The sequence below is a fragment of the Lissotriton vulgaris genome, chromosome 6 (assembly GCF_964263255.1).
Source record: "Lissotriton vulgaris chromosome 6, aLisVul1.2, whole genome shotgun sequence".
Lineage (NCBI taxonomy): Eukaryota > Metazoa > Chordata > Amphibia > Caudata > Salamandridae > Lissotriton > Lissotriton vulgaris.
Genome location: NC_141694.1, coordinates 1100419140 through 1100442401, shown reverse-complemented (window position 1 = coordinate 1100442401; position 23262 = coordinate 1100419140). Strand labels below are relative to the sequence as shown.

Below are 23262 nucleotides of genomic sequence, written 5' to 3'. Positions count from 1 at the left end.
CTGGATTTTCTCGGCAGGAGAAAAGACAGCGTCTTTCTCAGCACGTCAAGGAGGAGGGGCAGCGTCCGTGGGCTTCTCGCATCTGCTGGGCTCTGCAAGGGACAGCTGTTCTGCTCCAGTATTCACCACCACCGTGTGCTTGCTTAAGGCAACGTTGGTATATTTATACCTGAAAGGTGCCGAGTTTGACGTACGTTTTTGGACATAAGACGTCAATAAAGATGTCACTAAGAACTGGTCGTTCTTACAGTGCTCGCAGGAGTTCTATTACTAATCAAAACAAAGCAAGCAGGGCTTTCCCAGGTTGCTGGGGGGTTTGAGATGTCGAAATAACTCAGTGTTATCTAGGAATCTAAGGAAGTGGCTTCTGCTGTGTCATGGACTGTCATGAGCTGCAGAGACGAGTTACTGAAATATGGCTCTGATCGTTTATGCCATTATAGGGATATGTATTGATTATAGCCGTATAGGGGCATGAGGTCACAATATTGATCGGGCTCCTAGATAGAACACAACACCCACTCCACAAATTTATGTCCATCAAATTACTAAAAACTAAAGCAATAAGAAGCACGTGTATTCCTACCCACCCCAAAATACATTTTGCATTTGAAATGGTGTATATGAAATACATGGAAATGAATTGGTACTGTACGTTGTCAAGCATAGTAATCATTCAAAAAAAATATTGCATATGTAATCATTTGAACGATTCTGCGAAGAATTACACATGAAAATTCTCTAAATACAGAAAAGAAGGGCGAGACTATTTCATCACATATAAATGCAATTGCTGTAAAATGTGCTAGAGGCTAAGGTAAAATTTTGTCTCTAGATCTACTAAAAATAGAAGCTCTGTTCTTTATGAATAGTTCTACTTTAAGCAAAGGACGTGTGCCAGGAAAAACAGGTAAATATTTTGGAAAAATTAATTTCATGGTGAGCGGGGAAAAAATAGTTCAAAACGTTTTTCAGTAGCTTTTGTTTATCAAAGCTGAAGGCCGAATTCAGAGTTCATGGGAACGCCGTGTGCCGGAATGTTTTTCCAAAAAGCTATTGTTTCTGTTCAGGGGAGAACATCATTTCAGACCGGCTCGCAAAGAATTGGTCTATATATTCAGGTGACAGTTCGACCAAGTTCGATAATGCTGTAACTTGGCAGTTGTGAGAATGATTGCTATCATCGATTTCAGGATCAGCAATGCTCACAGAAGGTCATACCTGGGTGATGCTGCTTTCATTTCTTGCTTCACTGCCACCACCTAGTCGTAGTGCAGGAGTCTCAACGAATGCCTTCATCAGGATTAGTAACCGCTGGGGACAACACGATGCGTGAGCCATTACTGGACTTAGCAAAGTATCGACGTCCATTGGTATTGCTGATGGTAGTGCAAGACAGGTGTCTAACACGCATTCCTCTCCGCATAGTATACATCGAAGCACAGGTAAGATGCAGGTCTGCCATATAGGTCTGAATGAAAGAAACCAGGTCATATTCAGATCTCGTAGCCGAGCTATCCCAAGGACTCTAGTTATGCGGTCCCGGTAGCGTATTGCTAGGATCGTTTCTTCCATCCCTGCCGGAGTCATGTCTGCGTTTTGGTTTGCCATATCGGAGCAGGAGAGTCAAAAATAAAATGCCTGCTACGAGTCCCAAAAGTAGTGGTACGCCGCCAAAAATCGAATGTACAAAATTTGGAAAGATACCCAGGATCGCTTCAAATGGTGTTAACAGTCCCGAAAAAACTGTATTAAATACATTCGAGATACCACTGGCATTCGACATATTTAGTATTTGGCTGAGCATTTCTTTGAAATGCACCGGGCAATTTGTTGATAAAAGTGCATGTATCTCTGCCGCCGTCCTAGCAACTTGGAGATCATACGTCTCTTTTGATGACGAGATGGGCACTGTTGTCTGCAAAAGTACAGACTTCATTCTGCTTAAAGTATCAATTCGTATAGAAGAGATATTCAAATTAGGCCAAATCGGAGTCACTGAGTCTCCAGGGCCGTTTGGATACAATGCTTGCATACAGCAAGTGACCATGGAACTCACGCTTAAGAGATATGCTTTCCCTGGCACCAAGCCACAACAGCTGTGATCCGTTATTAGGACGTAACTCCCGTTAGAAAGTTGCCTAAAGAATGGCTCTATTTGTGCTGCAGGTGTGCCATGTTGGTGGCATGAAAGGTTGTTTGAAGTACCCTCACAGGCCCCATGTAAGTTAATACCTTGGCACAAAAGTATACCGCTTAGTGAATGTTTACACTCTTTACCACTAAGAAATACATTTTTGTTGTTGTTACTATAACATGTGTGTGTATAAGGTAATTTCCATGATGACTTAATGTATCCTTTACCCAACTTTTCATATTGGCCTGCCGGTATATATTCAAGGCAATTTTTAAATTGGAAAGTTGTTATCGGAATTTTGATAATCCTGTGTATTATCCATTCAATGACAGGTCTTTCTGACATTGTCAATGGTAATCTCTCAAGTTTTTCGATGCTCAGGATTGTATAGTCTGCTCCTTTCTGTGCCAAACTGATTTGTTTATCAGTAAGGTTAAAGATAGAAAACAATGACATTGTGTTGATTAAACGCCATGGCACATAGCCTGAACGAAGATTTTGCAACGTCCAGCCTAGCTGTACAATAGAACGTAATTGGGACTGGCCATGTTGTAAAATTAGCAAGTCCTGGTCTATTATATCAATAGCAGATGATACAATACTGTCCAGTGAATATATTCTGGAGGACAGAGTCATTAAACCATTGTCCACAACAGAAAGTGATTTTTCCAAATTAATACGATCAATTTCTCGTATTTTCTCGGCTGTTTCAATTTGAGTTTCTTTCCAAGCCTCGTTGTATGCCGCATATATGCTGGTCGCTATGAAACGTTTTTGACGCTGTTTGCGTGGTCCCATAATGAAATCGCGCAAGTCAGCACCATCTTTAAGTAAAGACAAGTGTTGCTTAATTTGTGCCAGTGTGGATGTTTGTAGCCATTCAAGGCAGAGTTTCCCTACACTGTATGTTGTTACTATCCCTGGATGTTGTCTCTGGGAGTATCTAGGGTCTGGTCTGGACATTTTTAACCCCTGTATTTTGTTCAGGAATCTATCTTGACAGTTATTCGTGTCTGTAGGCCAGATTAACCACTTTTTCCAATCAGGATGTGTTCTGTTTTCGTTTAAAATTTGGGATACGTCTAATTCAATATCTGTGGTTGCATTATCAGGTATTGGCTTTGGAATAGACGGTTTGTTAAGGTCTTTAATCTTAGCTAGGCCAAGACATGTTGTTTGTTGAATTGTGTCATTCAAGAACATTATTTGTTCTGGGATTATGCAGGCTCGAAATAATGCTTCTAGGCCTTGTACCTGCCAATCTTTTGTACCCCAGATGGTTTTTGTTTCAATGTTATTTTTCCAGAAATCAAAACCAAATGTAATCATTTTTTCATAAAATGCTTCTGAATATATCAATTTAGTATTTGTCAGCATGGTTTTCGTCCCTGTTTTATCCAACAGTTTATAATAAAATGTTTCTGCATTACTCGTGTTAAACCCTGAGAAGTATTGGAATTTCTCATAGAATGTTATTGAACTGCTTTTAGGTGGAGTAGCGCAATGTTCCCATTGGTTATATTTAAAAACATTTCTAGGTTGGTCAGATTTATGTAAGTAGTGGTCTGCATAATGAGTAAAACAGTACATCTGTTCATAATTAGATGAACCTTGTAAATAATCATGTTCTGTGAATTTTGCTGACAGCACCAAAGCTGACATCATATCATTTATACTTTTAAAGTCCCAATCATCAGAGAATGTACTTGGTTTTACAAAGTCACTTAAAGAAACCTTGAACTGGTGAGGATATTTCAAGATCGCGACCGGGCCATATATTTCATAGTCTGTCTTGTCCCAAACTACCCCGCCGGGTATTGGAATGGCTGTGACATTTACTGATGATAGTTCTCTTTTCTTGACGTAAGATGATCTGTAAGGTTTCAGAACTAAGTTGATGTTCTGACTTGCTGTGTCCATTGAACTGTATTTTCCCTCAATGAATTTTCCCAAACAAAGTACCATGATGAGCCAAAGCAGGAGGAAAAATACACCTAGCCCTATCCAAAATTCTAACCATGGAGAAATAAGATAGGTTTCTTTGAGTTGATGAAAGAGTTCTGTTGCTTTTTCTTTAAAAGTCTTTGTTTCTGGCGTCACTTCAGGGTCGCTTTGATCTTCAGAAAAGTTGTCGAAATTGATGAAGTAGCCAGATGAAGTTCTGTCGATTGTTGGAATTGTTTTTCCCATTTGGCTTTTATTAGCACATTCTGATGCCACATCATTGTAGACTGGTGTTTCATGACGAACTGTTTCAATCTGTGTTTCAAGAGGCACAAGTTCCATGGCGTTTCTGCATAGTCCTTTTTTATTCACTGTAGGTTTATCAAATGCGATTAGTCTTTCAGTTTGAACCTCTTGGATACTTGCAAATTTGGGTATTCTGTTACTTCTTGGGAGTCCACTGGGCCTGCTGTTGATTATAGGCCACATGATTGTGGTTTTACCAGGTCGATTGATACAACTCTGTTCTCCTTTTTACCAGCAAGGGGCGGTAGTACTACTGATCTTGTTCCGTTGATTGCTAAGACAGGTACTGCTTTTCTGTAAGAAGGCCCAAATTCCTTCTTCACCGCTATTTTCTCTCTGACCAGATCCCCAATCTTTGGAATCCAGACAGGTCTTGCTGGGACAGGTGGTGTGTCTTCAGTGGTGATTGGCTGCTGTTTTAACTTTATGTTGCTCAGGGCTTTTCTTGTTTCATTTAAGTCCTGTAAAACAGCCAAACGATCTTTGATATCAAAGTCTTTATTCTTATCTTCTACCACTGAAGCAAGACTATCTAAGTCCTGAACATGCATTCTAGTTCCGAACAATAGTTCGTGCGGGCTGAAACCTTTTAGAGAATTTCTTGGCAGGTTGTTAAGACTACGTTGGACACTTATTAAATGTTTGACCCACCCATCACCCGAACCTAATACCTTTGCTGTTATAGATTGCTTTATGTCTCGGTTTTTTCTTTCCACTATGCTATCTCCCTCAGGATGAAATGGACAAGAGAATCGCAATCCAATGCCCATGCTGGTCATGGCCTCCTTATAAGCTCGAGAGCTAAAAGCAGGACCCTGGTCAGAATGAAGCATGGCAATTGCGTATGTGCCGATAAAGACTCGCAGATCTTTTATAACAGTTTTGGCGTCAGTCGAGCGCTGGGGCCACATTTTTAAAGTGAGTGTAGTCTTAAACAATTAATAGGACGCTGGATTGCATGTGTAGATAGCTCTATGCTACCTTCATACAAGGTCATGGCATTACTCCGCTTGACTCGTTACTGCGGTCTCTGTCGCAGTCTGGACAGCTCTTTACAAATTTATAATGGTGCAGGCTCATCCCCGGCCACCAGTATGCTGCTTGTAATTCGGTCAGAGATTCCTTCATCTGTTTGTGCCTTGGACCCAATCCCATATGTGCGTCTGCTATTAAAAAGATTCTCTGGTTCGTGTTTGGAATTACCCTATCTCCCACTCCAGGGATTCGAGCAAAAGGAACGGAGTTTGCATCAATTACGTATGCATAATTGAGTGGATAGTTCACAGGTAGTGCTGCACAGTTGCCTTTTGGAACTGCCAGCATGGTTTCCCCGTCTATGTATTTTTCTGAACGCTTTTTTGTGGCTACGGAAGCCGGTTTACTTGCTTCCGCATGTGGCTGTATTAGCCAATGATTTCCCTGCAACGTGAACGCCATCACGTCGATGACTCAAAGTGTGTATCACGTGAGTCTTTTGTAGTTCTTTATTTAAAAGAACTACTTGTTTCCAAAGCATCTTATGCTTGATTGTGGCACCTGTGTCATCCTTGTAATCATTTTGAACCCAGCTCTGCAAATCATTATTGTAGGAGTTGACGCAAAAATGTGAATCGCACACGATTAGTGTCGGGAATTCACGTTCGGCATTTTCAAGCGGCATCTTTAAAGATCTGATTTCAGCTCACTGAGACGAACATTTTCTCAGTGATTCAGTTTTTGTTATTTTCGGTCTGAATTTACCGCAGAGCCAGCAACCTTTAACAATCGCGCAGGCTGCATCGTAGGATTTATCTTCTACATTGTAATGCTGTACAAATCTGTCTGTATACATTATACAGGAGTACTGTTCTTGTGGGAGAATTTCGATTGGCAGAGGATATTCTTTTTCATATTTTAAATCATTCAGTTTTATCATGTGCAGGGCAAAATAGTATTTCACGTCTTCTGCAGCAAGAGAATTTTCCCACTGTATCCATTTCGGATCCAGTGACACTGTAGGCAGGTTTACTGGACTGAATAGTGCCTCGAAGGCGGATTCCGCTGTAAGAACAGTGATCCTTTTCCCTTGTGCTAGTTCTCGTTCCTTTGCTATAGCAGTTTGCACGGCCTTCACAGTATTTTCTGTGATACTGAATGTTTTTTCTGCTTGTGTGTACAAATGTGATTTTATAAGCCATTGGTACCGTTTCTCCCTCATTAGAGGTCAGGTACGTGAATCCGCATCTTCCTGGGATGACTCGGATTACAAGGTTGCTTGTATTGTCACGTGTTTCTAATTTTGTTTTTGCTAACATGTCTGTTTGCAGTGACCTCAAAATTTCTGTGTGTTTTTGAGTCCAGTTGATTGGTTTAAAATCAGGTTTAATTAATTAATGCGTAGTTTAGAATGTAAGTTCTTCCGAAATTCAGGAAGCCTAGAATCGATTGTAAGTTCTTCAGCGTTTTTGGTGCTTGGAGTACAGCGCACTTCTCTAAGAAGTTGTCCGCTAGGCTTTTTCCTTCACTTTATAATTCGTATCTTAAAAATAAGACTGTTAGATGGGCAATTCTTGACTTTTTAAAGTTGAATTTGTAACCCTCTGCTGCGAACCCAAGTATTATGGTGTTCACTCTTTTCAAGTGAGTATCCAAGTCGTCGTCTGTGAGATAGATGTCATTGACATAAGATAATGCCTCATCATCATAGATTTGTAGTAACTCCGTTACTCTGGCTGAGAATAGTCCTGGGCTGTTCTTGAATCCCTGTGGGAGCCTACAGAAATTTTTCTGTGACCCCATTATTGAGAAAGCGGTCAAGTATCTGCTTTCTGGTGCAATGTTTTGGCAAAAGAAACCATTGGATATGTCTAATGTCGTTTTGTATTTTTTGCGAACTATGTTATTCATTAGTGCCGCACTGTGCGAATTTTGTACCGCAAATGTTTTGCAACATGAGTTAAGGTAACTGTAGTCCAAGACTAGACGATATGAATCGTCCGGTTTGGAGACAGGAAACAAAGGATTGTTCATTTGAGAGGTGCATGTTTCAATTACCCCTTGGTGATCAAGTTGATCTAAAATCTCCCTGACCTGTTTTTTAGCTTCTTGCTTAATTGGGTACTGCCTTTGTGCAGTCGGTTGACTTTTTAACTGGATTTTATGAGGAGGAGAGTCCTCATCCCATCCTACATGATTTTTATATAATGCTGGTGCCTGGGCTACTGCCCATTTCCTTGCATATATATATTTAGTGTGAATTGGAATGTGATCTGAGAAGGCAGGCATAATCATTTCTTCGCCATGAGGGCACTCCCTAACAAACTCTGGGGGCCAATCTTTCTCGGCTAACAGGATGTCATAGCCTTTTGAGAGGTTATCCCAAAATAGACCCCTTATTCTTCTAGTCTTATCTCCCTCTATACGCAGTGTTATTTCGTATATCTTATGAGGTTCACTAACTCTGGTGTCTGTAGTTTCTACTTTAATGTATTCATTTGTTTCCACTGTCTCCAGATGACTCATCAGGATCTTGCGAGCTATGGTGATTTCTGCTGCACTGTCTAGCATTGTCTGTGCCCACTCTCCGTTTTTCAGCTGTGTCCTCAGTATTCTCGGCATGTTTGATTACTCTAATACTGGCTACCTTCTTCCTTGGGAATTGTAATTGTTTACTTTGAGCAGGTTCCTTGTCTTTGGACTTGGTGTGCTCTTCCCTTGGGTCTGACCGTCCTCTTCTTTCCGATTTCTGCGAAAAAGATCGAGAGGGACGTGTATCAATACTTTGGTATCTATCAGGCTTTTTCAAGTTATCCCTATTTCTAAGGTTATATCTGTTCTCAGAGTGCTCCCTCTGGGGAGACTGGTGTTCTCGAGTCGGAGTTCTTTCCCTCCGTCGAGGAGACCTTCCTCTGGACTGGAAAACTTTTTCTTTGGGAGTGGATTGTTTATTTCCATCCCAGCTCTTTTTTAGGAGTGTTTAGATTATTTTTAATAAATAATTTTTCAGGATTTTCGAGTAGTTGGGGTTTTACAGGTTTCCCACCCAAACTATCTCTACCTAATTCTTCATAGCATTTTTCTATAATTCTGGCAAGCTCAATTGGTTGATCTGTTATATCTGTTTCTTTCGATTTCTGGCGGATCGCCACAGATGCTGCTTCTCCTTGTATATTGGCTAGTAATATAGCCGAGACCTGCTTGAAGTCTTTCAGTAATTTCATACCAAGAGTTAAAGCAGGTTCTGGACCGTATTCATTCTGAATTTGTTTTAGCACATCCGGTATTACCGCCATGGACGGAACACCATGTGTTTTTGTGTAAATGGAAGCAAAGACTGTACCTTTTTGTAGGAAAGGTTTGGGGCCCCTGTCTTAAAGGATGAACCCTGGCAAGGTAAAGTATTTTTGGGAAAGGAAAGAACACACCGGGTTATGTGTACTAATTTTATCTGAGTATCTTAGACATGTATATAATAACTCATTTTCCACTCATAGAGATCTATTTGATGTTATTTATTTTTTGAGTATCTTTGATATTCTTTTCTCTTTATGTTTCTTTTTTTATCTCCTTGTTTTATCTTTTTTATATATATATTCTGAATTATTTAGTTTACAAAAGACATTTTCACATACAATACATTAGAATAATTTCACATAAAATTTGAATTATATAAAAAACATCATTCCTGTTTGTAACTTCATATAAACGCAGAATTAAATCCTTCAACGCGTTTCGGCGGTCGCCTTCGTCAGGAAATCTGCTTTAGTCTTTATTATCATACCCGTGGCTTAATAATGTGGGCATCATGGCTTCCAATAGATTTGCTATTTAGGTCTGTGTCAGAGTTAGCATGAAAACAGGCTTTATTTCTCAAGCTTGGGTTATCATTAACTGTTTATATGTATATATCCGTCTTGAATCCGACGTGGCAACTCTCTTCCTAGTTTGCCAATGCAGGTGCTCTGGATGTCTAGGTTATTCCCTTATTGTGATTAAATTGATCCAATCAATATGCCGCTTCTGTTGCCTACGATAATTTTCGGATTATGGTTGCCACTGAAAACGTATTTTAACCTTTTATAAAAAGTTGTTTACTTATGCTGGCTGAGCCGGTTAAAAAGAATGCTCCTTCTGATAGTGCAGGATTTTATTTCTGTGTGAACCGTTCTGATTTTTTGAATAACGGTGGTCCTTGTAGTTCCTTCGGGTCGGGATTGGATTTCCAAGCATTTTTCTATAATTCTGGCAAGCTCATTTGGTTGATCTGTTATATCTGTTTCTTTCGATTTCTGGCGTATCGCCACAGATGCTGCTTCTCCTTGTATATTGGCTAGTAATATAGCCGAGACCTGCTTGAAGTCTTTCAGTAATTTCATACCAAGAGTTAAAGCAGGTTCTGGACCGTATTCATTCTGAATTTGTTTTAGCACATCCGGTATTACCGCCATGGACGGAACACCATGTGTTTTTGTGTAAATGGAAGCAAAGACTGTACCCCAAGTGTCACAGTCCTCCATTGGAAGGCAGATAGTCAGAATTCTGTGTTTCTCAATAGGGGTAGTATTCGGAAATACTGCCTCTATTTGAGTAATTTTCTGTGCTAACCAGAAAGGAATTTGTTCCCGTTTTGCGGGAGTTTTTCCAAGACATGATGTTTGTTTTGTGGTGTAATTTTATTTGTGTTCCCCTGATGAGGGGTCAGCTGTGGAACATTAACAGCTGTTTGGACTGTTGCAGTCCGCATTACATATTGGACTAACTGTCTATGTATTTTAATCAGTACTTTTAGCTGTGTTAAAAGTTCTTCTCTTGACATTTTTTCAATGTCTGGATGTGATGTGTAGCTGGCTAGAACCGGCCACGTTGCTCCTGGTCTACCTAGTGGACAGAGCCTGGTGATGTGATCATTATGTTTTAGGGCGCCTTTAAACCAGAGCAGGTGCTCTTGGTATTTTAATGGGATTTCAATCTCTTCAAAAGGAGCGTACTCCTCCGGTGGTTCCTCTATTTTGTAATAGTGAAACTCGTGTGTTGTAGCGTCTGCCGCTGGAAAGTTTATCCAAGAATAGAATACCTCTGTCTGCCGATATTCGTGTGCCTCTATCACGAAAATGACTGTACCACCTCGTTATGTCAGTCCGTTTTCTATAAGTTTTGAAGTTATAGATTTTCTTATGTTTGCCAGGATGATAATCGCACCCGGTTCATTAATCCCTGTAACATCAGGACCCTGTTGATTCGCGTCTACTGCGACTTCATTGGTTCCGTTGTTATTGCCATTTACTGACATTGTATTAATGAAGGTTTGCAGAGCAGGTTTCCAAGGAAACAAAGATTAGGTGCACAATATTTTGGAACACTGTATCCTTCAACGTTGACTGCACCAGAAACTTTACATAGGAATCTCTTCCTACTAAGTTCCGGTGGATTTTAACCTTTGACCCACTCCAGACGTCTATTGGAGTATTTACGGGAGAAAGGGTCTGTGTGAAAAAGTACGACTGAGTTACTCTAACGTCTTGCGTTAGTTTTATCGCCTTACCAAACGTTGGGCACCATGTAGTGTAGTTCCTATTTTCCCTATAGGCCCTGCGCATTGGAATAACATAAACAGCAGTGTAGACGTAGGACTGCGGTCTTCTAGGTCTCTACTGACTATGTTAGACTTAATTTAGGTTTGCGCCAGCTAGCTCAGAGCTCACTGGAAACTTTCTTGACTGAATAGGAAGTGATCAGCTTCCCTGGCTCAGACAAGAAGGGATTCAGCTTCCGACAACCGCATAAACATGACAACTTTGCTCCTCAGAATAAGAGTCAATCTCTAGAGTCGTGTGAAACAATAGACAGCTATTTCACTCAGTCAGTTGTGCAGATTTTACTTTCACCAGGATGCAGAGAATAGAGAGACGGCGTTTTAAATGAAAGATATTATTTATTGAGCAGTCTTCCTTCTCATGCAAGAGAAATTAATTGCCACAATTGCAAGACTTGTTATTATGAAAAGTGCGTACAGTAAAAGGAGTATTACGAAATAATACTGTAAAAGCATTGATATGGTTTCTAAGCCATAAGATGGTTAAAATGAATAAAATATATACATTCATATATACATTGGCTAACGACCTCAACTGGTGCTTCTAACTACGCCTACCCCAGTGTACCTGACCTAAGCCTAATACATGGGAGGGAGTAAGTAGCAGTTTTAGTTAAGTTGATTTTGCCAAGAGTTTGTTTCAAGAATCCTCTCTAAGGGTTTAGTCAGCACCGTACCTCTGGAATAGAATGCAGGAGGTCTGGTATCTCCTCTCAGAACCCGATATCCCAGTTACCCGCAAGGGTAGGCTGGAAACGCCGGAGCTGGATTTTCTCGGCAGGAGAAAAGACAGCGTCTTTCTCAGCACGTCAAGGAGGAGGGGCAGCGTCCGTGAGCTTTTCGCATCTGCTGGGCTCTGCAAGGGACAGCTGTTCTGCTCCAGTATTCACCACCACTGTGTGCTTGCTTAAGGCAACGTTGGTATATTTATACCTGAAAGGTGGCGAGTTTGACGTAAGTTTTTTGGACATAAGACGTCAATAAAGATGTCACTAAGAACTGGTCGTTTCCTACAGTGCTCGCAGGAGTTCTATTACTAATCAAAACAAAGCAAGCAGGGCTTTCCCAGGTTGCTGGGGGGTTTGAGATGTCGAAAGAACTCAGTGTGTTATCTAGGAATCTAAGGAAGTGGCTTCTGCTGTGTCATGGACTGTCATGAGCTGCAGAGACTAGTTACTGAAATATGGCTCTGATCGTTTATGCCATTATAGGGATATGTATTGATTATAGCCGTATAGGGGCATGAGGTCACAATATTGATTGGGGTCCTAGATAGAACACAACAATGTGTGCCCGGCTTTAGAACCGAATCTTACTCCTTTGTAATTTACTGTCCAGCTGCATCTCTCTGGAAAATTGAATGGTGGGCATGTTTTCATTTGTTCTGAAATGTACATAATGTATCATTATACTTGCTGATGTCAGTCCCTCTGCAGCACTCCTTAGCGGAGGCAGATTGGGCTCCGCTCTGAGTGTACTCTGAATAAACTATTATTAGTTTATAGTCGCTACTGTCTGACCGACTCTTCATTCGTGACCTGAGTGACCCGAATCAGGCCACTGCCTTCACCAGCAATATCCAAATCAGTCTTGACCTTGCTCCCAATGGGAACAGTCCAGCCCGAACTGCCAGGCTAGGTCCTCCCTGGACTGGAAACAAGGATCCTGGGACCGCTTTTGGGGTTTCACCCCTCATCAGCCAGGCTAGATTGACTGCAGTGGTAAGGGGAGCACGGGACCCACATTTGGGTATACCCGTCCCGCTCGGGGTGACAAATGCAAAAAGAACAATTGATCGACAAAATGTTGAACAATGTCAAACATTCACTCCAGTAAAGAGATCTAGACCTAAATCCATTGTTCATTTTGCTCCACATGACATTCCAGTTACAAGCACCAAGTTACTCTCCACTTTAGGTACAATCGAAATTTCACAGTACCTTTGGGTGGAGTTCTGTTGAGTCTAATTGATGTAGTTTGTATGTAGAATCCTTGGGGTTTCCATGTACATGGTGCCTGAGCCGGCAGACAAGGCTGGAAAGAAGTATGTGACCTTGGGTGACCATACGAGGTAGGACATGAGCTAAATATTTCAAATTTGTTCATAAATATTTATACCTGGAGTTAATACTTACTTCTTGATCGTGTGTGTGACATGAAATAGTAAGGTTGAATATTGTGCGTGGCATTGAAAGCTTTTACATATTTTGTGGAGTTATTTGTGAGAGTTCTACCACTCAGCCCTCACGTACAGTGCTTGAAAAGTGAAATGAATGTGCAGTAACAGGATTGCTGCAAATTTATTGTATGTAACATATTCATATATGGATGTGTTATTACCACAGATTTAACACATGGATCTAAAATAGGCCTTGTATCTTTGTTGGTTGTGGTGATCTGCTCCTTTATAGGTTCCTTGTTAGGGTCCTGATCAAAGAGCATGTTCAACGCTACTTTGTGTCTTTTTGGTTCTGCATGTTTCCTTTCCTTTTTTGTCGAGAACGAGAGAACTTATACACTAGCTCTTTTACTCTTTTAACTCTCCCAGAGCTCTCTTTCATCATTCCTTCTTTACCGTTGCTTCACACCTCAATTTTACTTCACTCTTCGGCCGTCCAGCACCTTTTTTTCTGGAGCATGCCTTTTGCCTAATTTACAGTTATGGAACCTGTTGAGTTCATTTCTATTGGTATGACGAGGTTATGATCTACAAAGATTTTTGCTTTCCTTACAATAGTAATATTTTCTCTTTGCCTTACAGTTAAGACATGAACCAATATGCCAAAAAATCTTCAACAAAAAGCGTCCTGTATTCAATTCAAAGAAACAACGAACACGGGACTACCCAATAAAGACAACAACAAAGGTAATTAGAACTACAACCACTCTACTGTGCACATTGATGCATGTTTTCATTTATCAAACCAAGGTTTTTTTTTCTCGCAAATACACCAATAAGCCACGAGATATCCATGTCCCACCTGCAAGAAACTCGTAAAATAAACAGAACATCTGCATGTCTTTTGATATAGATCAGGGTCTCCAACCTTTTTAGGTCGAGAATTCAAGACCTCTTGTATATACTTTAGTACATACTTATATGTGTATGTACTCTGTGTAGCGCTAGGACTTGTCTGTTTCCGCTTAGGGTTCTTCTTTTTCTGTTAAACTGCCTCTATTCAACTGTCTTGATAGAAAACGACCAGTAGAGGTCAGTAAAATACCAGAATAACTTTCTGCTGAGGAACTTTAAAAAAAATAAAATCTGGCAACTGCCTCTGTTTAACTTTTTGATAGAAAACAACCAACAGAGGTCAGTAAAATACCAGAATCACTTCCGCATTCTCTAGATTCCAGTCCATAGAAATTGTCTTACACAAGCACCCATAGACAATAATATTTTTTTCAAATCTTGTATTTTCAGTGATAAGGCCCTGATTTTATATTAAAAACAGAGTTTTGCACTATACCATTTCCCGCTGAAAGGCAGTATTTCTCTCCATGTGTTCCCATACCTGGTGTGTCACTCAGTTTGGTGCTTACTTTCCCTCCATGTTAAAGAACAGTAGATGTTTCAGCACCCAGGCTAATGTGCTGCATAGCTAAATACATTTAAGGTTCCGGAGGCAAGACCAATTGCATTGCAAGTGCTTGTTTGCAGTGATAGCCACTTCTGCTCAGGGAAAGTCCAACTGAGCTACTTGCATATTTTATCACTATAAAAGGGTGACAACGTGTTAACATTGTACTATGAGCAGACTAAGCAAAATTATCAGTTGCAAAAAGCCAAGAATTCCAGACGAGGTTGCCAGTAGAAATGCCATGAAAATGTGCAGCAATTGTAAATTCCTTCACATGAGTAGTGAAGTAACATTCAAAGCATTGCATGCCCTAGCACAAAGGATATAACCACAGTACTACATCTTTCCAAATCAGCTATCAACTTTGAATGTGTTTTTGAATTGCAGTATATCGTCTTTTTCAGCATATTGGTTTTTGAAAATGCACATATTTTTCAAGCAATTACTACTTTCCAGTGTGGGCCAGCAAACTCAATTTTCCAAAAGAGAAACTTTTTCTGAAAACGTACATAATGTTTGCTTATAAAATATAAATTTTTATTTTGAGAAAACACACAATCCTTAGGCATCAGCTTGTCATTGAGTACTATCATGTAAAAATGCTTAAGATGGACAGATTCTGATTTGAATACTCAGGTATTACAATCATAGGCCATGGATGCTCACCAAAACACACAGGATGCCTCTTTTATGCTAAATATACTAATAATGCCCACCATTGTACCAGTGATATGCAAACAATTGATGGACGAAATGCTCAATACCAACACGCCGGACCAGTGTTCTTCACTCAGAACCTAACCCCCTACTACCCGTCCAGAACACTGCGCTCCTCCAGTTCATTGGAACTAGTGATCCCCCGAACTAAATCTGTCAATTGGGGCGACAGAAGATTCCTTGTGGCCGCTCCAAAATTATGGAACACACTGCCTCACTCAATCAAGACCAGCACCTCCCTCTGGTCTTTCCGCAAAAGCCTGAAAACCTGGCTGTTTAATCAGTGAACTCTCAGTCCCCTTGTTTGTTAAGCATTGCAGCTACTTAGCGCCGAGATGCCCACGGGCCTTCGTTTCGCGCTTTACAAATGTTTTTATAAATAAATAAATAAATTATAAATAAATCATACATTCACCCCCAGTCGAGAAATCTGGGATAAATCTGTTGTTCTTTTGCTCACTACCCCACCCCAGTTTGGACCCAGCGATATGCAAATCAGTCTTGACCCTGTTAATCATGGGAAAAGTCCTGCCCGAACAATTTTCAAAAAACTTCTCAAAACCTGGCTTTTCTCTCAAGCATATTAGATTCTTGCTCTCCCAAATGGCCTTTGGTCTACGTATCTGGAGTCTGGACTTTCTATGTCTGTTCGTATTGCGCCTTGATGCCCCTTGGGGCTAAGTTTTGCGCGGTATAAAAACGCCATTCATTCATTCATTCAACTGCCAAGCCAGGTGCTCGCTGGACCGAAACAAACATCCTGGGACTGGTTTTGGGGTATTACCCCTCATCAGCTAGGCTAGCTTGAATCACGTGGCAAAGTGAGCAAGGGACGCACCTACCTATCCCACTTAGGGCAAAAAAATGATATGCAAACAAATGATGGACGCAATCCTGACTAAATCATACATTCACACCTAGTCAAGAGATCTGGGATAAATCCATCGTTCTTTTGCTCACTACGCCACTCCTCTTTGGACCCAGATATTTGCAAATCAGTCTTGACACTGTTCCTTATGAGAACAGTCTGACCCGAACTGCCATGCCAGGTCCTCCCTGGACCGGACACAAGTATCATGGGACCGGTTTTGGGGTATTACCCCCTCATCAGCCAGGCTAGTTTGAATCCAGTGGCAAAGTGAGCAAGGGCCCAACTCAGGGCATACCAATCCCACTTAGGGCGAAAAGTGATAAGCAAACAAATGATGGATAGAATGCTGAATAAATCAAACATTGAATGTTTGATTAATTCAGCATTCCGTCTAGCATCTTTTCTTTTTGCATGTGTTGCTCTAAGTGGGAAGGGTATGCCCAGACGTGGGTCCCATGCTCACTATGCCACCAGTTTCAAGCTAGCCTGGCTGATGAGGGGTGATACCCTGAAACCAGTCCCAGGAGGCTTGTTTCTGGTCCAGGGAGGACCTGACCTGGCAGTTCGGGCTGGACTGTTCCCATTGGGAAAAGGGTCAAGACTGATTTTCATTTGGCCAAATCTATACTGAAATGGTGTGGTGTGCAAAAAAGTGATGGATTTAACTCAGATCTGTGACTGGGGTTGCATGTTTGATTAATTCAGCATTCGGTCCATCATCTGTTCATTTTGCACCATTATACCAGTGCCATCGCTGTGTAAAGGCTAGATGCCAGAAAACCCAGCATGCCCACTGTATATCAGGCATGAGCATTCTGCCACGGATTGCTAAAGGTAGACTTGTCATGCTTTTAATATGTCAGTGATGGCAGCCTATATTGCACAACTAAACCAAGAATGCCCAAAATAGTCAAGAATGACTCTCATTATGCAATTGGCAGTATTGTACCATGAATTGGCGAATTGTGCCAGCGATTGAACCATTATGATGGTGGCCTGCATACATATTTGACAGTCCTTGACACTAGGTGTAGCTTCCAGGAAACAATATTAATTATTAGGAAGGGACATACTGTCAGAGAACTTATTAAGGAAGTGAGCAACCCGGAATACCCTTGAGGGCTTGGGTAAGTAAATATAGAAAGGTAAAGATGCCTTCAAGGGACTTTGTTCAATCTAAGTTTTGTTATTTAAAATTAATATGAGAAGAACCAATTTATCGTCCTTACAATGAGTGAATCAAAACTGATCAAATTGTGTTGTCAACATGAAACATATAAACAAAGACACAGGGTGTATACGAAAAAAGTGTTTTTATCAAATAATTCATTAAGAAAAATCAGCTTCATATACAGACAAATAAGCGAATAAGATTTTAGGACTGTGGGTACACATAAAAATAAATTGCTAAGTGACTCAACAGAACCTAAAAGACACCTATCCCAAAACACATTGAGTAAAACAAAGCAAGGGATGAAGTGCAAAGTCGACGTTTCAGTTTCTTAGCAGTTATTTGATGAAACCATCCTCAGGACTGTAATCAGTTCAGATCTGTATATGATGACACGCGTTATTGACTTCACCTCGCTGCATCTTAAGACACTGCAGGATCTCTGACTGCTCACAGGCTCGTTTAAGCGCAAATTATGTGCATCGACCCCTGATTTGTCTCAGAAATTTGATAATAATTCACCTAACATACACTGGATGAATTCTACTGTGTATGAATACGTGAACCCTATGTGAGTGAAGTTCAGACGCTACATCCCACTTGGATGAGCGATCTCCGCATTGGATAGTCAGGTCCCTAGGATACTGTGATCCTTCCAAGATCTTCTTGCGGATGACGATAATCCGCAAACAGACTACAATATTTCTATACAGATCTGAACTGATTACAGTCCTGAGGATGGTTTCATCAAATAACTGCTAAGAAACCGAAACGTCGACTTTGCACTTCATCCCTTGCTTTGTTTTACTCAATGTGTTTTGGGATAGGTGTCTTTTAGGTTCTGTTGAGTCACTTAGCAATTTATTTTTATGTGTACCCACAGTCCTAAAATCTTATTCGCTTATTTGTCTGTATATGAAGCTGATTTTTCTTAATGAATTATTTGATAAAAACACTTTTTTCGTATACACCCTGTGTCTTTGTTTATATGTTTCATGTTGACAACACAATTTGATCAGTTTTGATTCACTCATTGTAAGGACGATAAATTGGTTCTTCTCATATTAATTTTAAATAACAAAACTTAGATTGAACAAAGTCCCTTGAAGGCATCTTTACCATACTGTCAGAGAGGCACACACATAATGTGTGCTGATGAGGCTCTTAATTTTCTCTGCTTTGGTTCCATACCCTGCCTACTCTCATCAGTTCTTGGGCTGATCATGCTCCCAACTAACAGATTTTCACTCTGGCTTCTGCTGTCCAACACTTTGGTGGGTCAGCACAGGTTACTGTTGCCACTTTGCTTGTTGGCTCACACATGTGATGCAACATTTAGGGCAAGGTGTATAACATGACAAATCTCCTTGTGATTTAGTTTTAAAATGGATACAGATGGTCATGTGGTAGACCCCATAAGCTAACACAGTATGTGTTTCAGTGTTATCATGAGGCCCTGCCAATGGTTTGGCTGGCTGTCACTATGAGGGTCTTGAGATGAGAACTGCTTCCTTTTTTTAATATCCAGAGACTCACTGATATTGGCTTGGATTTGCTTCACCTCTGAAAGCTGCTTTTAGGGTGCTGATTAGTTACCAGAAGCTCCAGAGCTACTTGTTGGAGACCCCAGATAGTATTTAAGGACACTCCTTCCTCATTATGTCTCTTTAGGTGCACATGGGGAACAAGAACATTTTACATTTGAATAGATTTATTTTTTGAGCTGTCACTGTTCAAAATATCTGATGGTTGCAGTAAAATCGAATAACCTGTTGCAGTTCAGTATTATGAATGAGAAGTTGGGAAATGTATTACATTCAGCCCTCTAGTGGCAGAATGTTCTAATAGCCTTATAGCCCTTCGTAGCTGGGCTATATAGGCTATTAAAGTCCCACCCCCTTGTTAAAGGTCCTCGCCTTCGGCTCGGGCCATTAACGCTGGAGCGGGCATTTAATAGCCAGTATAGCCCGCTACGGCGGGTTATAAGGCTATATTAGAACATTGAAATGGTGGGAGTTCCATTGAAGACAATGAAGTATCTCTGGGCTTATAATGGCTGTGATAAGCCTGGAGCGCCAACATTCCAATGTTTCTCTTCACGTTTTTCCCTTTTTAATTTAGAACATTCTAACCTTGATTGAGTGGAATGCTCTAATAGCCTTATAGCCCTTCTACCTTGAGATATACTGCTTGTTAAAGGCCCTCTACCTTGTTACAGGCCCTCTCCTGTGCCTCGGGGTCAAATCCTTTACCAACTGGTATAGCCCTCTGCCGCAGGCTATAAAGGTATATTAGCTCTCAAAACAACTTTGGAGGTCATTTATACTTTGGCTGGTGGCCCGCCTGTCTTCCAGTTTAGTGGAGACTATGGTCTCTGCTCCCATGGTGTAGCTCTGTCTGCCATATTGTGAGATCCTCATATGCTTGGTGTGGATCTCATTGAATTTACAGTAACCCCAGGTTAGGCAGTTGCTTTGAAGGCAGGGAAGTGTTTTGGAACCAGACCGGCAATCATACTGTTTTTGAGAGAAAGAACAGACGCAAGGACTTGCTTATGGAAATTGCTGACAAACTATGGGGCCGATTCCGATCCGGTAAAATAACCGTCCGTACGATTCGCATCCGGAGCCGTCTCCGTACAACTCGTTAAGCAGCATGAGAGATGTGCCAGGACTGATTATAGTGGGCTGTCTCAGCATTTCTCCAGGCTGTGAGTTCGCCGTTTTACACCTCTGTTTTGTTTCATTAGTTTCCCCTCGTTCCCCCTTTGCCTTCTGTTACCTGTTTTTGTTTTAATTGTTATTGTTAATTGGTCTTTCCCCTCGCTCCCTCTTGCCGTCGGTGCCCTCCCGCCTCCCGCCCGGCTTCCCGCCACTGCTCCCTACGGCCCGCCCCCCGCCGCTCCCATTCGCCACCCTGCTCCTGCCTCCCAGCTGCTACTCCCTTCCTCAGCCCCTCATATGGAGGCCGCACGGTGGTAACGGGAGCGACCGTTGACCCTGTCACCAGGTAGGTCGCCCCCTAGCCACCGCGTGGTCCTCCTCGTGCTGTGTGCTGTGCTCTGCCCGCTGGTTTCCTTCTGCATTTCTTGTCTTCCCTGCGCCTGTGAGTTCGCCGTTTTACCCCTCTGTGAGTTCGCTGTTTTACCCCTCTGTTTTGTTTCATTAGTTTCCCCTCGTTCCCCTTTTGCCTTCTGTTACCTGTTTTTGTTTTTGTTTTAATTGTTATTGTTATTTGGTCTTTCCCCTCGCTTCCCCTTGCCTTCTGTGCCCTCCCGCCTCGCCCTCGGCTTCCCACCGCTGCTCCCTGCGACCCGCCCCCCCGCCGCTCCTATTCGCCACCCCGCTCCCGCCTCCCAGCTGCTTCTCCCTCACTCAGCCCCTCATATGGTGCGCGGATTGTGCGCCGAAGGCGCGCCAAAGGCAAGCCCGTCTGCACCCGTCCACGCCTGTCCCGCGCCCAGCGCCATAACTCCTGGTCCGCGTCGATGACAGCGCTCCCGACGAACTTACGACGCCGCAACCCTCCACGCACTCAATGCCGGCCGGAACCCCGCCTGCTACCGAGTCACCCCGATACGCACCCAGGGACCCTTCACCTGCCAAGACTGCTGATTCACCTGCTCCGAACCTGCACCGCACCCACCAAGCTGAGCCCCAGCAACAACCACCTCAAGTGCATTCTGCTCAACTCCCGCTCCGTCCACAGGCACGCCGTCGAACTTTGGAACCTCCTCGACTCAACATCACGTCGCCTTCCTCACAGAAACCTGGATGAACGCCTCCTCGGCCCCGACATCGCCATAGCCATCCCGGATAGCTACAAGATCAGCCGGAGACACCGCGTCAACCAAACCGGAGGAGGCATCGCCATCGTCCACAAAAAAAACATCCTCATCAAGACCAACTCCGACGACACCCTCACCACTGCCGAACACCTTCACTTTCAGATACACACCGACCCCTAGACCACCCTCAGAGGCACCTTCATCTACAGACCCCTGGGACCACGCACACAATTCAGCGAAGCCATCGCAGACTTTGTCAGTCCACACGCCCTCACCTCCACAGACTACATCCTCCTAGGGGACCTCAACTTACACCTGGAGAACAACAAGGACTGTAACACCGCCGCCCTGCTGGACAACCTCGCCAACCTTGGTCTCAAGCAACTGGTAAACACCCCCACCCACTACGCCGGCCACACGCTTGACCCCGTCTTCTCCTCCTGCAAACATATCTCCTTTAGCCACTCCATCGGACTACACTGGACAGACCACAGCTGCGTCCACTTCAGCTTCAGGAAAACTACGACCCACCACCACCCGCAACAGGTTCCACGCAGAAGCTGGAGCAAGATCACCGTCGACCAGCTCACCACCTCCCTCAGCCAGAACCAACCCACCAACACAATGGACCCCGACGAAGCAACCTGCAACCTCACACAGTGGCTCACCAAATGCGCTGACGAACTCGCACTACTGAAGAACCCTCCCAGCAGACCCGGCAGCAAGAAAGCCCAGTGGTTTACCAACGACCTCAAAAACTCCAAGAAAACCTGCCGCACCCTCGAGAAAGCCTGGCACCACGACCAGGCAGCAGAACGCATGACCGCCCTCAAGAACGCCACCCGCATACACCACCAGCTGATCCGCACCACCAAGAAGACAGCATTCAAAGAACGACTGGACAACAACACCCACAACAGCAAGGAGCTTTTCAGCACCGTCAAAGAGCTCTCCAACCCCAGAGCCTGCAACACCCGACATCTCCCCCTCGCAAGACCTCTGCGACTCTCTCGCCTCGTTCTTCCACCGCAAGATTGCCGACATACACAACAGCTTCGGCGCACCGACCACGCACCCAACCACCGCACCAGCACCCCCCACCACCACCCTCCGTACCTGGACCCCTGTCATCACCGAAGACACCACCCGCATGATGAACACCATCCACTTCGGCTCCCCTACGGACCCCTGCCCACACCACATCTTCAACAAAGCCGACGCCGTCATCGCACCCCAACTCCGGAACATCATCAACAACTCCTTCGCATCCGCCACCTTCCCGGAGAGCTGGAAACATGCTGAGCTGAGCGCCCTCCTGAAGAAACCAACCCCGGACCCCACGGACCTTAAGAACTTCCGCCCCATCTCGCTCCTCCCCTTTCCAGCCAAAGTCATCGAGAAGACCGTCAACAGACAACTCTCCACCTTCTTTGAGACCAACGGTTCCCTCCACCCCTCACAGTCCGGCTTCTGAGCAAACCACAGTACCGAGACCGCCCTCATCGCAGCCACCGACGACATCAGGTCCCTGCTTGACAACGGGGAAACAGCTGCCCTCATCCTCCTGGACCTCTCAGCAGCCTTCGACACCGTATGCCACTGCGCCCTAATACAACGCCTCAGCAACACCGGAATCCAAGTAGCGGCCCTGGAGTGGATCATCTTGTTCCTCCCCGGAAGAACCCAGAGAGTCCGCCTCCCCCCGTTCCGATCCGCGGCCACCGAAGTCATCTGCGGCGTCCCGCAAGGATCCTCACTCAGCCCCACCCTCTTCAACATCTACATGAGCCCTCTCGCAGCCATCGCCCGCCAACACAACCTCAACATCATCTCCTACGACGACGACACCCAGCTGATCCTCTCCCTCACCAACGACCCCGCCACCGCCAAAGCCAACCTCCCGGAAGGAATGAGAGACGTCGCAGAATGGATGAAGGTCAGCCATCTGAAACTGAACTCAGACAAGACGAAAGTCCTCATCCTCGGACCTTCTCCCCTTGCCTGGGACGACTCCTGGTGGCCCCCTGCCCTGGGCAGCGCATCCAAACCAACGGACCACGCACGCAACCTGGGCTTCATCCTGGACTCATCCCTCACGATGACCAAGCAAGTGAACTCCATCTCATCATCCTGCTTCAACAACCTGCGCATGCTCCGAAAGATCATCCGATGGATCC

The 23262-nt window shown here is 43.4% G+C and overlaps 1 protein-coding gene across 1 annotated transcript in view; it reads left to right on the top strand.

Moving 5' to 3' along the window:
- The window catches only part of ZC2HC1B (zinc finger C2HC-type containing 1B), a 113683-nt gene that overhangs the window by 22697 nt on the left and 67724 nt on the right, over nucleotides 1-23262 (top strand). The window contains exon 2 of the mRNA XM_086925742.1: nucleotides 13720-13824. Within this exon, the coding sequence (XP_086781868.1) occupies nucleotides 13720-13824 (105 nt within the window). The remainder of the gene's footprint in view (nucleotides 1-13719; nucleotides 13825-23262) is intronic.